The sequence below is a fragment of the Micromys minutus genome (assembly GCF_963924665.1).
Source record: "Micromys minutus genome assembly, chromosome: 15".
Classification (NCBI taxonomy): Eukaryota; Metazoa; Chordata; class Mammalia; order Rodentia; family Muridae; genus Micromys; species Micromys minutus.
In genome coordinates this window covers 29,893,151-29,908,256 of record NC_137984.1, presented here as the reverse complement: position 1 = coordinate 29,908,256, position 15,106 = coordinate 29,893,151, and the positions used below count along the sequence as shown (strand labels likewise).

General features: G+C 41.5%; 1 protein-coding gene across 6 annotated transcripts in view; it reads right to left on the bottom strand.

Moving 5' to 3' along the window:
• The window catches only part of MECOM (MDS1 and EVI1 complex locus), a 531,405-nt gene that overhangs the window by 256,312 nt on the left and 259,987 nt on the right, over window positions 1-15,106 (bottom strand). For all 6 annotated transcript variants that reach the window (XM_080929609.1, XM_080929608.1, XM_080929611.1 and 3 more), the window contains exon 2: window positions 14,438-14,781. In XM_080929609.1, the coding sequence (XP_080785735.1) occupies window positions 14,438-14,781 (344 nt within the window). The remainder of the gene's footprint in view (window positions 1-14,437; window positions 14,782-15,106) is intronic.

Sequence of the window (15,106 nt, the reverse complement as noted above, 5' to 3'; positions counted from 1 at the left end):
TGTGAATAATTATTCTTCGGGAAGGTGACAAACACCTTAGGCAGACATGCAATTAACTTAACCAGAACTATTAGGCGAGGGGAGTTAGCGGATGGCTTCTATAGTAACTAAGGAATAATGACCAGAAGAAAACTGGGAGAAGACCGAGGAGGGGGGAGGGGTGGCTACAGCTAGCCCCTGTACATCCTCTAGGTCCTAAGAACATACAGTGTTCAGGTGACACATTTATGGAGTTTATATATTAATTACTATGCTTGGTTCTGTAATTCCTCAGTGTCTCATATGAATCTCTAACTAAAAAACAAAAAACAGACAACCCAAAAATCGATCCATACAGGCAAAACACTTCCAAGTGCATGATGCCGGCAGAGGCATCCACATTCCCGCCCAAGGGTTCGCTTCACGCGCCCCTTCCATTGGCATCCCCCTCATCCTGTCACTTCCTCAGGGGCTTTGATGTGATGTCATTTGTTTGGTGTTTAGTCTGTGCCTAAAATGTCAGCTGTTTATTATTCTCACATTTCAGCACTATGCAGTGGCACCTCAGAATAAAGGGCAGGGTTTCTGACACATCTCAGTGACCAAAGGACTTACATTAAATAGAGCTTTCCAGTCTCCCTGAAATAAAAAAAAAGAAAAGAAAAACAGTTCCTCATTCTTTAAAAACGTAGACAGACTAGTTTTCATTACCACATAATTTTCTTCTGACATTTGGGTAATATACCTGAGTGGCCCTGTGCAAAGAACCAGCATATTACTTCAAGGAGAATGTGCCTCATCTAGAACTATAGAAAACCACTTTACTTTTATAGAGTAGAAAAAACAACCATTTGAGCTGTAGTACCAGGAAACAAGACCATCTGAAAGCAGGCTCATGTTAACTCACAACCTCAGAGGCCTCACAGGAAGGATGAACTTAGTGTCCAAACCAATAATATTTAGTTAATAAATAAGTAAACAGACACACTTTCCCATAAGAGTACACACACACACACACACACACACACACATGCACACACACACACACAAGGCAAGTGGCTTTCAGAAACATTACAGACTAATCTACTTGGACAGATTGCTAGAGCAAGCAGCCACCTGCTTATTTTTAACCTCTACCAGCTTTCTGGTAAATTTTAACATCCTACCTTGGCGTTATTTTTCCAGATAAAACTAGCTAATCCAATAGCCCGGCCTGCCTGTATTAATTATTGTCTACCTGACTTCAGGTCTTAAAGGGTCCTGCTCATCTACATACCGAGAACATTACAGCGCTAGGTTCAACTATTCTTGACTTGAAAGTTCTAGTATTACCACTCTGCCTGAAAGAAGTACCCTTCATCTAATTCCACAGAAAGTGAAGAGGAAATCCTGTTTGTCCTTACTTATACAAGTACCACAACTGCTCTGGGGTACACAGCTGGACACAGCTGGACAAACCATAGACAGTGGTTCTCCAGTTGTGCTATCAAATTGTGAGGTACCTCTAAATCAGATACAAGGAAAACTGATGGAGCCCAAAATCAAGTCAGTGGCAGAGCCGTGTCTCCAGTAGTCAGAGAGAGGTCCAAGCATCCTCTGTGTTCACTATGTAGCTGTGAGTGTCCCTAACAAGGCAGTGGCTAAAGACTCCTGCAACTTGGACTGTTATAATTCACTATTTTACTAAGCACTTGGATTCTGTTTTAACCCGAAGCATCTATACAGAAGCCCAGCTACTCTTCAATCTTTATATTGCTGATGGTATCCTTATAGAATTAATGTCATCAAAAGGAAAGTTTCAGGCTTTGGAAGGGACACACAAAGAGAGATTCTCTTGAAAATATTTTCTTACCTGGATTCCTCAACACTGATGTCTTTTCTCATATCTCAAAGTTCAATTAAGTATTATAAAATCCTTCTATTCTCAGTGGAAACCCTACCCCACTCCTGCACACAAGAAATCTTGGGATAGTACAGTCTGTATAAAAAAATCCTAAAATGTAGCACAAAGTTTTGCATCAAACTAGTCCTGCAGATGTTACAGATGTTTGCAGACAGTAACCCAGAGTTTCCATGGCTATTGGAGCTGAATCATGGGGATGACTGAATTCCCAGGAAGGAGGGGGCTTCTATATGGGGTTCTGGCCCTTCTCATTCTTCCTTTGAGAAGTTTGTCTCCATATCCAGACCCGGGCAAACTCAACTTTGGGATCTAGGCTACTGCTATATCCATCTATAAATCCTCAACTTCACTATCCAAAGTCTCCCACTACAACATGCTATGCATTGAAGAGACAGCTGCGTCCATTTTTAAAAGTACCAATAACATTTGCCCAAGAAAACAGTTCAACTGTTGACGCTTCTTACATTCAAGGAATTCAGAGGCTCCGACAAACAGCAGAGTTTAGTACGTTAAAAGGCATTGAGAATCTTCTATTCCTTCTACTTTTCCCAATCTCTATCTAGATAACACTGTATAGGACGTGTTATGTGTGAACGGATGACAATGTTTAAGATCAGGAGATGTTCTAGAGCTCACTGTGCGTGTCTTATTTTGTCACAACCTAGATAGTTGTGGTCTGGTGATAAAAAAATCACTGTCATACCATAAGCCACTGAGCAGGGCCCAGAAAAGATACAGTTCACAGCATGGCTAACGTCACTAACAGTATCCTATGGAGGGACAACGTATATTGTCTTCATATAAAAGGAAGCGTCGCTCCTCCATTGATGATTCTTGCCTACAGGAGCTACGTGTTCTCTAGGTCAGTCAGAAAGTTCCCACAACAGCAGTTCCTGAAGAAGACTACACAATGGAACAAAAGCATTCAGGTTCCCTGACCAGATCACACTCTTCCCTCCCTTCCTATGGAACAAACCAGCCCCACCCCTCCCTGTGATGGAAGCCTAAACAGGGAGAGTTTGCAAGACAGGGGTGCTTAGTGTCAAAATGAGCGGTACAGAAGCAAGGGACTAAAGATGCCTCCAACAGAGTTGTTGGAAGTGACCAGCAAGAGAGCTGGGTCTGGAGTGTATAAGCACGTGTGTGAAAGCTAAGATAACCTCGGGTATTGTCAGATACTGCCATCCCCTGTCACCATTTACCACTCTTTCTGTCTGGCTTACTTGCCTGCCTGTCTTCCTTCCTTCCTTTCCTTCTTCCTTCCTGCCCTCCTTTCTTCCTCTCCTCCTTCCCTCCTTCTTTCCTTCCTTTCTTTCTTCTTTCCTTCCTTCCTTCCTTCTTTCTTTCTTTCTTCCTTTCTTTCTTTTTCCTTTCTTTCTATCCTCCTTTCTTTCCTTCTTTCTTTTTGTGGGGGATATTCTTTAATAGACCTGGGACTCCCTAGTTAGGCTGGCTGGCCAGTGAGTCCTGGGGCTATCCCCGTCTTTGCATCCCTGGGTCTGGAATCACAAAGTTAAGCCAGTATGCTTTGCTGTATTTTTTTAACATGGGTTCTGGAACCTGACTTCATTTGCTGAGCTATCTCCCAAGTACATGCTGCAGATGCCTAAATGTTTAACTCCCCTGCCCCACCTTCTCCACCTTGTTGCAACACAGGTTCATTAGACACAAAGGTAAATCCTCCCTCTCTCGCCCCTTCTCATGGTTAAAGGACACTTCCTGAATTCTCCACTTAAGATCCATTTAAGCCTCATTAGAAGTAGTTGGGATCACAAAAAATCCACTTCTAAACAATATTCAGAAGATAAATACTATTTAACTCTAAGATGTTGTGGCTCAGCAAACCCAGGACATTTAATTTTCTAGTCTTTTCATATAGGTAGTAAGCATCTCCAATGGAAAGGTGATCATGAAGGCATCAAGTGGCTCACCATGGGATACATACCACAGACCTACACCCTGCCTAAGGCCCCGTGTGCTGCTTCTCAACCTCACGTTCTTCACATGTGACCCCTGAGGTCACTGCCATAGTTACTCCATCTGACTGCCACAGGTACGCTGGAGAAGGATGCTTAAGCACTTAGATCAGAAGCCAGCTGGCAGAATTTAAACAGGAGAACCATTCCTCTCAACCCCACACTGTCTGTCTCTTATCTTGCTGTTTTGTATTGTTTTGTTTAAACAGTCCCATTGTATCTATGTTCTGTTTGAAAGGACAAAAAAACGGGGAGTTTGAATAGTGCTCTGTAAACAGTGTACGGGTGACATTGAACCTGGCCTACGCCGGGAACAAACCTTTCCAAGGAGAGCCAGGAAAAGCACAGTATCTCTAACCCACTATCGTTCTACTCAAAAAACAGTTCTTCAAGTGACTGCTCTGCTGAAAGTGTAAGATCCAGGAAGGGACGCACATGCCAACGATGCCTTCCTTTCACGTCTGCAAACCACAAGTTTACAGTAAAACTGTGAAACATGCACATACTTTTTACTTAACTTGAAATGAATTTGTACTCTTTCCAGAACACAAAGACCCAAACATGTCCTCGCTATAAATAAAACCTTCAAACCTGTTACCCTAGGGAATATTCCACACAGGTAGGGACAAGGGTGAGACAGAAGAAAGTCAAATGACTTTTCCAAGGTCCCGCGTCTGACTTGGGGCAAAAACTCCAGCTCCTGGCATCCAGCCCAGTGCTCGCTCCACTGTGTCACACACGACACTGAAACACAAACCGCTAGACACATGGTGAAGGACTGAGCAAGGGGCTATGCCACATGAATGGTTAGATTGTAGGAGATGGGGGCTGGGAGGTCCGGAGCAAAGGCATGAAGGATAATACGCTGTTACAGAAATCTATTTGCAAGTTGCTACTGCAGTTACCCATGTGGCTGCCTGAGGGGGGTGGGGGTGGGAGGGGCAGGACAGTTGACTGACAGCATGAACAAAGGCCCTGACAGTCTCACAAAGGGCGACACAAGAGTCACCGTGCTTCCTGGGCATCACCGTAGGCTTCATCACACAAGACCTAGAACGCAGCGAGGAAAAGCCCAGCATCCATAAGGGCTTCTTTATTCTTAGGGCTCTCCTGTTTCCCCCACTTTGCCTGATAAAATATTAGAACTTCTTCTGTTTCTGCGTCTCCTTTGGACCTTTCCACATCCATCGTGCATGAATCCTACCCATTTATGAGCTTCATTTTACAGATTAGCATGCCGTGTATGCTTCGGACATACATGGTAATAAAATGTGATGAAAATGACTTTGATTAAGATTTCTTCATTACCCCATGTACGACTTACTGTTCATCCACAAAAAAAAAAAAAAAAAAAAAAAAAAAGTTTGTACGTCAATAAAACTTCATATGAATATTCTCTGAGGTAGAATGATCTCATTAACCATTTCCCCCTCTCCTGTCCTTTGCTTCCAACTGTGCTGCTCAACTTGGGAACTTCTGACAAATGGCTATTATTCTCTGGGCTAGTAAAAAGTTCCCAAGCTTCAGGGAAAACGGAGTTGGTCTAAAGCCCAAGGGAGCAGGGTCGTTGAATTAAATGATAAATATATGCATTTAAGATCATTAGAGACTTTATCTCCTGTGAAGGCTATATTTGTCAGATTGATATAATTTCTCTCAGCTGAGTACTTAACTCCACGGGCCACCATTATGATCACTCCTTCCCCTTTAAGTGGGAGACTCTGGCTCAGAACACATGTGCTTTCTCCGGCACAGCTTCTAGAGCGCTCAAGGCGCACCTTTGTTTCATTTAGTATGCAATTTCCACCTCTGACCCAAGAAATGAGGCCTGGGTTTCCTGAGGTTTATTGCCTGTTAATAGACTGCTGGCTGTCTTTTCAGCAGTAATAGAAATGGTGGAGAGGCCTTTCGTTTAAGAGGCTGGCAGGCTGCAGCCTGAAAGACAATGTCAGAATTCAAAGACAGCCTGGCCCAGGAATAATATAAAGATCTCAGTGTCAGGAAGGAGGAAGTTTTCCATATTCCCTTGCACACTGGGCACCCTGCTGTGCAGACAACAGCCGCCTGGCCCTGGCTATTTCCCACTGAACAACGGCAGACACCCTCAACGGTGCTAAGTGATTGATCCAATAATTCATCTTCAACTTACACCTATCTACATATTTGGTTTCTCCTCATTAAACGGGAAACATCAGTGGCAAACTTATGAAGTGCAGCCCATGGCTCTTCATAAAATACACACAGATGCTCATAAGGGGCTCCTGCCTGCCCACTGCTTACTGGACACATGTTTATAATTTTGTCTTTATTTTGTTTGCTGTGGTTTGCTCTTAAGTACATCTGTTCAATTAAAATAGAAACGTGTGACATGGTCTGTACTCAGCAACTTTGGAGTGTGTTAATGAAATGTTCTAAGGCTCCTGTGTCCGCTCCTTTAATGCAGGAGGATTTCGTGCCTCGGAGCTCTAGCGACTGAAAAGTACATACAAAAATATCCCTGAGACTGTACGAAGAAGTTGACTGTTTTGTTAATAGTTAAGCAAGGATGTTATTACAGCATATGGACATTATTTTACATGAAAAGACATTATTAAAAATTATTTACTGCCTCATGTTTGGAAACTTACAGGAAAAGTCGGATAATATATTCAACTTGTTTATTGCGACTTCATATAATTTTGAATAATACTACTTTTTCCTCTGACAAGTGCAATAAACTGTACCAGCACAGACATGGGCTGATGATCACGCGTGAACTGTGTTGCTTAAAGACACGTGCTGCGACAATCAGCTCTGGACGGCTGTGTCCCCAGTTATTTATATTCACCGCTGAGGTCATAACTCACCATTTCTATATTAATAAGGCAGCGAAATTTATTATGATGGTATTGAAAAGTTATTAAGTACTGCATCCCAAGTGACAAAGTACCCCAGCACTGTCACTACCCAAAAGCAGTTGCCCATCCATCACCTGCCTTTCCAGATGGTCCTGCATCTTTATCGCTCCCAGGTTGGTGACATCACCTGTTCACCCACTCAAAATTGATGATGAAAGCAAACAGATCTATCTTACTTACATTTACCAAATCAATTTAATTTTTACAGGCCGTGGCTTAGTGACATATTGACTGTTTTCCTTAATGGCATCTACCGTATTTAATGCAAGGATGTCATCTTTGATTCCTGGCTCGCATAATGCGTCATTTCATAATAAATTTTTCTAACATATTTACTTAATGGAAAGAATTATGGTTGCTTGTCGCTTCTCTTATTAAACACAATGATAATTCTTTTTCCTTTTGAGTATCTCTTTTAGAGCTCTTTTTATCCCTCCCTGACTCTTAAGAGCAGCAAGGGCTTGGATGAACCGCAAATGCTAAGCAAATGCTGAATGTAGGAGGAGCTACTAGAACTCGTGAAAACTTTGCTTCGAGTATTTGTAACAACCATGGAAGAACCAGGTCTTCAAGAGCCAGTAATTATAAGAACATTATCAGTGACGGCTGAAGCTGGAAGCGTGAAAAGACACTGAATGCCAATAGGCTATAGAACTGATCTTAATTGTCAATGTATTTGCCCTTTATGTCTGTGCACTATGATGATCACATCTCTGAGGGTCAGGTCTCCACATCAAATACGATTTAAGGTAAATGAGAGCCCATCGAGGTTAAGACACAAATGGAAAGGCAGTCTGCTGATTCTCTGACTCACACATGTGACGCCCTTTGGCTTCCCACAAGCAAAAGCCTCATGTGTGTCCTTCAAGACAAGAACTTCTCTATCCACGCCATCGTGGCACTGGGTACCATCTACACCAGCTAAGGATGTACTTTAGAATATGGGAAGCAGAATGGCATCGACTTTTGGTTTTGCTGTTTGGCATCAGTCTATGTGGGTGTGTTCTGGGGTAAAATCCTTGACTAGCCCTTTGTCAGAACCTTCCTATCTTCAGAGAGCATCAGTGCTTGGAAGACAAATCACCCATGATATCCCTGGCCTCCGAACCCTAGGCAAGGTGATGTTCATTCGGATGGGAAAGCAACATAAAACAAACTAGAAGTATAAGAAATCTCTAAACGGAAAAGTTGGGGAAGTGTCTACAGGAGAGAGAAACTGAGAAATCTAAGGTGCTCTGTGAGCTCATCAAAGTGGAGGGCAGGAAAATCGTTGGTTTCATTCAACCTGACGTGACAGTGTGTTCTCTCCCATTCGCCAGCCATCTTGTGTATCAAGAAACATTCAGTGATTTAACCTCCTCTACCCCGCATGAAAGCTAGAGGGGCCTAGAATGAAGTCTAGCTTCACCCCATCCTCTACTAAACAGGTAGGACTGGTGCCTTCCTGAGGAGACCCCAGAAAGATGGAGAGGACCAACTAGGATAACCTCCCATCTATGATCCTACTGTTTAGGTGCCTTCAAGGGGATAAAAATGTATTGCCAAAGACTCTGAGATGCTGCAGAACCTTTCAGAAGCCAATAGAGTGGTTTCTGTATTTCTTTCGGTGGAAAGTTATCAGTTTTAGCTAAGAGAAAACAATCCCGTAGATAGCAGAGGCAGGTGATCTCCCCTACCAGTAGACTAGGCTTATCCAGATGCCCCTCCTCCTTTACAAAGATGCCTCATGCTCACGTGAGATGGTTTTCCCAATTCCGTGAGAAGACAGTCTTGAGTGAGGTTTTCAGGGAAGTGGGATTCTGGCTGTCAATGTGAGAGCACCAGGAATTGCTCATTCCTCGGGGTACACAGTGCCAGAGTGGACTTCCCACACTGGTTTCACATGTGATGACTTAGCACCACAATAATTTAAATAACAAAAGGGCAAAATCAAACCATGTGTACCTGTGACAGTTGACCATTTGAGGTTTTCATACCTTACCACGCAACCTGAGAAGCCTTGAGGAAGAGTGTCATCAACAGTCAAAAGAGCACTGTTCTCCCAGTGGTGCCTACCACCCTGAGACTTATGTGGGTCAAATTACTATCTGTGTTTTCAGTAGCATTTGAGTGAACAGACCTGATTAGAAATCTGTTGTGCTTCCTGCTGAGCAATGTCATAACATCTCTGAGTGCCGGAAGATATGTGGATATGAGTTCTGACCCACAATAGTAGAAGATGCGTCCAATTATGTATGGCCAGTTTGTATTATTCTTAGGAATCAATGAAAACACTCCTGAGAGACATTAATTCCTCATGAAGTAAAAAGCCATAATAGTGACCATCTTTGACTAGGTACTTTGCGGAGTATACTATTGTTTGTAGTTAAATTGCATTACCTTTTTCTTAGTTTATTTGCTAATGTCACTACTGTGACATCTATTAAAGATGTTCATATACATGGATGAGTTGTCTTCCTCGCATAGTAGAAGCAACTTCAAAAGTATTAAGACAGAAATCTTCTTGGAAATGTGGCTCAATGAATATACAACTCGTTCTTATAATCCAGATGTAGATATTAGGCATCTTAAAAATGCAATATCAGTGGGGGTGTTAATGACTGTTCATATTTCAGTGAACATAGAGGTTTCATGTTTTAAAATCTCAGATGATAGCATTGCATAGCCTCAAACCAAACTTTTGATCATGAGAACTCCTTGCTTTACAAGATAGGGAGGCATGCCTCAATGCACTATTGTATTTTGGATTACAGTCTAGAATATAATGTATTTTCACAGCCCTGAATCAAAGTTGGATGATGAATTTCCAAGTCAAACATAATGTCTTTCCACTATTCTGTCTCATCTGTTTAACAGGACAAAGGAGAAATTTACTATCTACATGCATCATTATTTTTCTGTGTGCGTACAATTTTATGCATGCTTGAGAAGAACAAATAAAAGCTAAGCACATACCTGGAATTTTAACAGATCAAACAAATTTGGAGCAGTTCTGGACAGTATGAACATAATAAGGGATTTGGCACACAGTAGGCACCTCATTAATGGATGCACATACACTTGTAGAGTTTTCTGATAGCCAGTGATAATAAAGGTTAAAAAATTGTGCTAAATGATCACATTTTAAAAAAGAGGCTATTCTTTAGTTTTTCCAACAAACTACCTCAGAATGTTAGAAAGCAAAATTAAACTACACTACTCAAATTGTTATTTGACTTAAAAGTAAGTTTAGAAGCCTGTCCTGAGTTTTCATTGTGAATTAAGGAATAGTGCTTTTTTCTCAAATAAGGCCACAGTCACATCATTTTGAATATCTTAGAGACATTTGAGTTTCTAGGGAACAAGAAGAGAGAACAAGGGAAATGAGCTCTAAAACTCAGAGATAGGGACTGACCTCTGCCCAGTAATGACCCAGTGCTGGTCTGTGCTCTAACCAATGGGTTTCTGTAGTCTACATCCTATCCAGTGGCACTTCTGTGGTCTACATCCTATCCAATGGCGCTTCTGTGGTCTACATCCTAGCCAATGGCGTTTCTGTGATATACATCCTAGCCAATGGCGCTTCTGTGATCTACATCCTATCCAGTGACGCTTCTGTGGTCTACATCCTATCCAGTGGCGCTTCTGTGATCTACATCCTAGCCAATGGCGCTTCTGTGATCTACATCCTAGCCAATGGCGCTTCTGTGATCTACATCCTAGCCAATGGTGCTTCTGTGGTCTATGTCCTAGCCAATGGTGCTTCTGTGATCTACATCCTAGCCAATGGCGCTTCTGTGATCTACATCCTAGCCAATGGCGCTTCTGTGATCTACATCCTATCCAGTGGCGCTTCTGTGGTCTACATCCTATCCAGTGGCACTTCTGTGATCTACATCCTATCCAATGATGCTTCTGTGATCTACATCCTAGCCAATGGCGCTTCTGTGATCTACATCCTAGCCAATGGCGCTTCTGTAATCTACATCCTAGCCAATGGTGCTTCTGTGGTCTATGTCCTAGCCAATGGTGCTTCTGTGGTCTGTATCCCAGCCACCGTGGCTTGTGTGGGCTTAGCCTATGTGTTCCTCTATAGCCAGTGCTGAGCTCCTAACTTACACTAGAGAATTTAACCTCATGTAATAGGTGACAAAGGTCAGGCTGTGGCACTCACAGTCAGACTGTAACACTGTACAAGTTCCTCTTTATTAAAGCAATACTCCTCTGAGGGGAAACAATGTTTATTGCATTATTTTACCTAACTGTGTTTTGAGCTTATAACTATGTCTTCAAAACATCCCATTCCCCTGAACTTAGAGGATTTTAAAAAGTACCATATTTAGAAAGATATATGTAATGTGTAAAACAATGATTTAAGGTTCAGAGATATCACTCACTGACCAAACACATGTCTTGGTATGAGTAAGGCCCTACAATAAGGGATAGCCCTCAGCAGAGCCAGAACCAACTGGAATTTTAGTCTTTGACTTTTAGTCTCTAGATCAGTGATGGAATGAATTTCTGTTGCTTAATCCCCGAGTCTAGGCAGCCTGAGCTGTCTACTACATTCTGCTTATTAAAACAAGAAGTAAGAAATATGCTGAGCCTTGGCAATACTGCCCAACTTTGTGAAACACCATCAAGGCTGGACCAGTTGAGTGTAGCCTTAAAAACTCTAAGCGGACCCCTGGGCAAGCCTGTACACCACATAAGATTTCAAGCTTCCCGGTAAACAGTTTCACTGATGCTAGTGGAACAAAATTTAAGCAACCCTAAGTTGTGGTTGGGACATTTGTAGGTGATGTCATGCAAGGAGACACTCAGAGGATAAATATAAAAATCTCTAAGGCTGAGAAAGGAGACACCCAAAAGTGTACATGAGACAGCGAACAGTATATATGAAGAGGAGAGTGCCGAGGGGTGGAAACCACAAAAGGGTTGTGGCTGGCATGGAAGTAAGTTCCAGGCAAGAAGCATTCTGTTCTGAACAAGTGGGTTGATGAAAGTGCAGCTTACTGAAAGAAGAAGGGAGAGCAGACTGGAGGACAGTGCAGAATAGTCAAGACAGCACTGAGCTACTCCATTAGAACTGTAAAGGAAACTAGTTAACACAGGATCTGACGCATAGTAGGCCCTCAGTTATGATCATCTGCCAAATCTTAATTTCCTCATTCATATTGACTTTAAGGATGTCTAAGAGATTTGCTTTCATTTTAAACTGTTTCTTCCTATGATTCTTATCTGATTACCAGTCTAATCAGAGAAGAGGCGAATGAGGGACAATCAAAAACATATATGACATCAGGACAATTCAAAGTGAGCATACGGGAGTGGACAGAGAGCCTTTGTTGGTGGCAAATGGATTTTGTATTAACCAGATATAGTTAAGAACTCAGCCATGCCACCAAGGATAAAGTTTGCCGAAGCCATGAAGAGCCTTCTCTCGCTAGCTGTGTTTGTTTTATCTACACAGTACGCAATGTAGACTCTTAAAATTGTGGGAAGAGTCAGCTAGATGGCTTCACAGGTAAAGGAGCTTGCTCCCAAGCTTGCCCACCTGAGTTTGATGGCCAGAAATCACATGGTTGGCGGAAAGGAATAATCCCCACAAGTTGTCTGTCCCTTGACATCTGTATGGTGGCACTCCGGGGCGCACACATGTGTGCATGTACATACATACACACAGAGAGACACAGAGAGACAAGGAGGGGGAGGGAGAGAAGGAAGGAGGGAGAGAGATGCAAAAACAATCAAGCAGGTGAACATTAAAATGATATGGAATGCTATATAACTGGCCATCGGCTAGATGAAAGGGCAGAGATGGGGTGCCTGGTCTTCAAACAAAAAGCCATGAACTATTTTGCAATAGTACCTTGATTTCTTGACTAAAACAGCTTGGTTTTAACATTATGAAGGAAATAATGTTATACTGCCCACAGTAAATACTTGTTCATGTGTATGCTGAAGACATTTTCCTCCACAGAGGAAAAAGAATACAATCATTTTAAAATTTCCTTCAGTGCAGAAATTTCCCCAAATCCATGCCCAATCCACGGGCATTGTGTCTAAAAAGATTTCACTCTGTACTTTCCAATCCTATAACTGCAAGTTGATTTCACAGTTAAGCTCTGCCTATTCCTAGACTTCTAGAGACTCCTAACCAGAGCTACACTTCTTTAACTATGGAGATTTTCTAATGAAAACCTAATAAGTTACTTATTAGTAGACTGTTTATCGCCATTATTTTCAGGTGAACAATAATGACATAAAATTTATGCACATTTGCCTTAAAACTTTTTCAAACTCACGTACCCATTAATGCTACGGTGATTTTTAAAAATCTCTTGTTGGCACATGGGTCTAAAAGTCATTTTATTAAGCCACAGCCTTCCCAAGGATGTGTCTAGGGACAAAACTTACAGAAGGCTTGCTCATTTGCACTCAAGTCCAATCAAGAACTTAACCTTTGGCGTCTCAGATTCTGAATAAGGGCTGTTTACTATTGTAGAATTTTGAATACATTTTACAAGGGATACATTTAAGACAAGGGAACAAAAGAGGTGAAATTACATCCTGTAGGTAATGCATATTCATTTGTGCTTAAAGCTAAGTAGATATTCTATTAAGGATCGTAAATATTAAGAAAACATAGCAAAATGAATCCTGTTTGTCTGATTTCTATCCGACTGAAAAATTGTAAAAGGAAAGTTCTCTCACATCTCCACAGCCACTGTTTATCTATGCAGAGGTTGCCTATAAGCGTTTCTGCCGTAGACCAGATTTTCCAGGAATTATGATGCTGTCATTCAGTCACAAGTTTTTTTCAAACTATAGAAGTAAGCCAGACTTGATAGTATATGCCTGTAATCTCAGCGTGTACTAGGAGGCTGAATCAGGAATAAGAGTTCCAGGCTGATGTGGTCAATTAAGTAAAACTCTGCTTCAAGCAATGAAAATAAAAATAAAATTAATGTAAAGTGTATTATGTACCCACTGTGTTGGTACAAAAGGGTGAAGAAAGTGATAAACTTAGACCATTACATTACCCATCCTTTAAAAAAAAGTAAATTAAATTAGATATCGTTACTAAATGCCACCATTTAAACATACAGAACAATCACTACTATACCATGCACACTTTCTACTACTATGTTTCAAAAAGCATGTAGAATAAGTAAATGGTCTTCTTTTGATAAAAAGTGATAAAATATATGAGGAAGGTAGAGAAAAAACTTGAACTATAGCTACAAAAAAAAAAATGCACTTCTCCAATCCCTCCAGATTTCTCTTCCTCATAAAAGATAATGTCAAGGTACAAACATATGAGTAAGTTTGTCTGCTAACACCACATGCTACTTAAGATGGCTACATCTAATATTCTGAATGATAACTTAGAATTACGTTTAAGATGCCTTAACACTTTTCAAATTCACATACCCACTAATACATTATTCATTCTTCTTCCTTTCCCATTTCTAGGCTGATAGGCTTTTATGATCACTTTCACCTGGATCCCTTTTATCATGTTATCCCTTTAAGAAACACATTGTTTTACCAAACGGTGAGATTGTAAGGGAGTTGATTCTTAAACATCAACTTGAAGACATGCTCACAAACGGAATATCCTCCTGGCCAATTATGTAATTAATCTCTTCATTACAGACCTGAACGCATATGTGTGCTAACTCAAATGACATTCTTACCTCCCATCCGTAGCTGGAATCTTTCAGGTCTGATCTCTGCTCTCCCATGTATGGCCCAAACTTTTCTCCTATTTCAATCTTCCTTTTGGTCCATATTCCAAGTCCTGCTCCAGGCATAGTTGACTCTCGAAGCTCAAATTCATCAGGAATGGGGATGTCATCAGGGATATAGATGGGAGCCTTGTATGGAGAGCCCTCCTTAGGAGTAAATGACTCACTGGATGTTGCAGGAGAACATGGCTCCTGAATGTGGAGGGACGGAGCATTGGCTATCCCATCTGCATCAGCATCTGGCATTTCTTCCAAGGGTATTTCAGGGTAGTTACTATAAGCACACTCATTACCTGCAAATAAATAAGAACTTCATGAATTTCTGCTGATAAATTGGGACAAAATTCCACAGGGGTGGGAACCATGGTAAGTTGTTCATTGCAAGCTAAACAGAGAAGAACACTGTTAAAATGTGTCCCATTAAGAAATCTCTATTTTTCATAAGGGGTATATGTTATAGCTTCTAGTGTATCTGAGATTAAGTAATGTTTATCCTGGATTTTAATGCCTGCGTAGGCCAGCCCCACCCATCACGCACATGCAAAGTACCCAGCAGCTTCTTAATCAGTCTGGATAAAATAAAGATAAGAGGTAGGCAACTACCACCCCCAAAACATC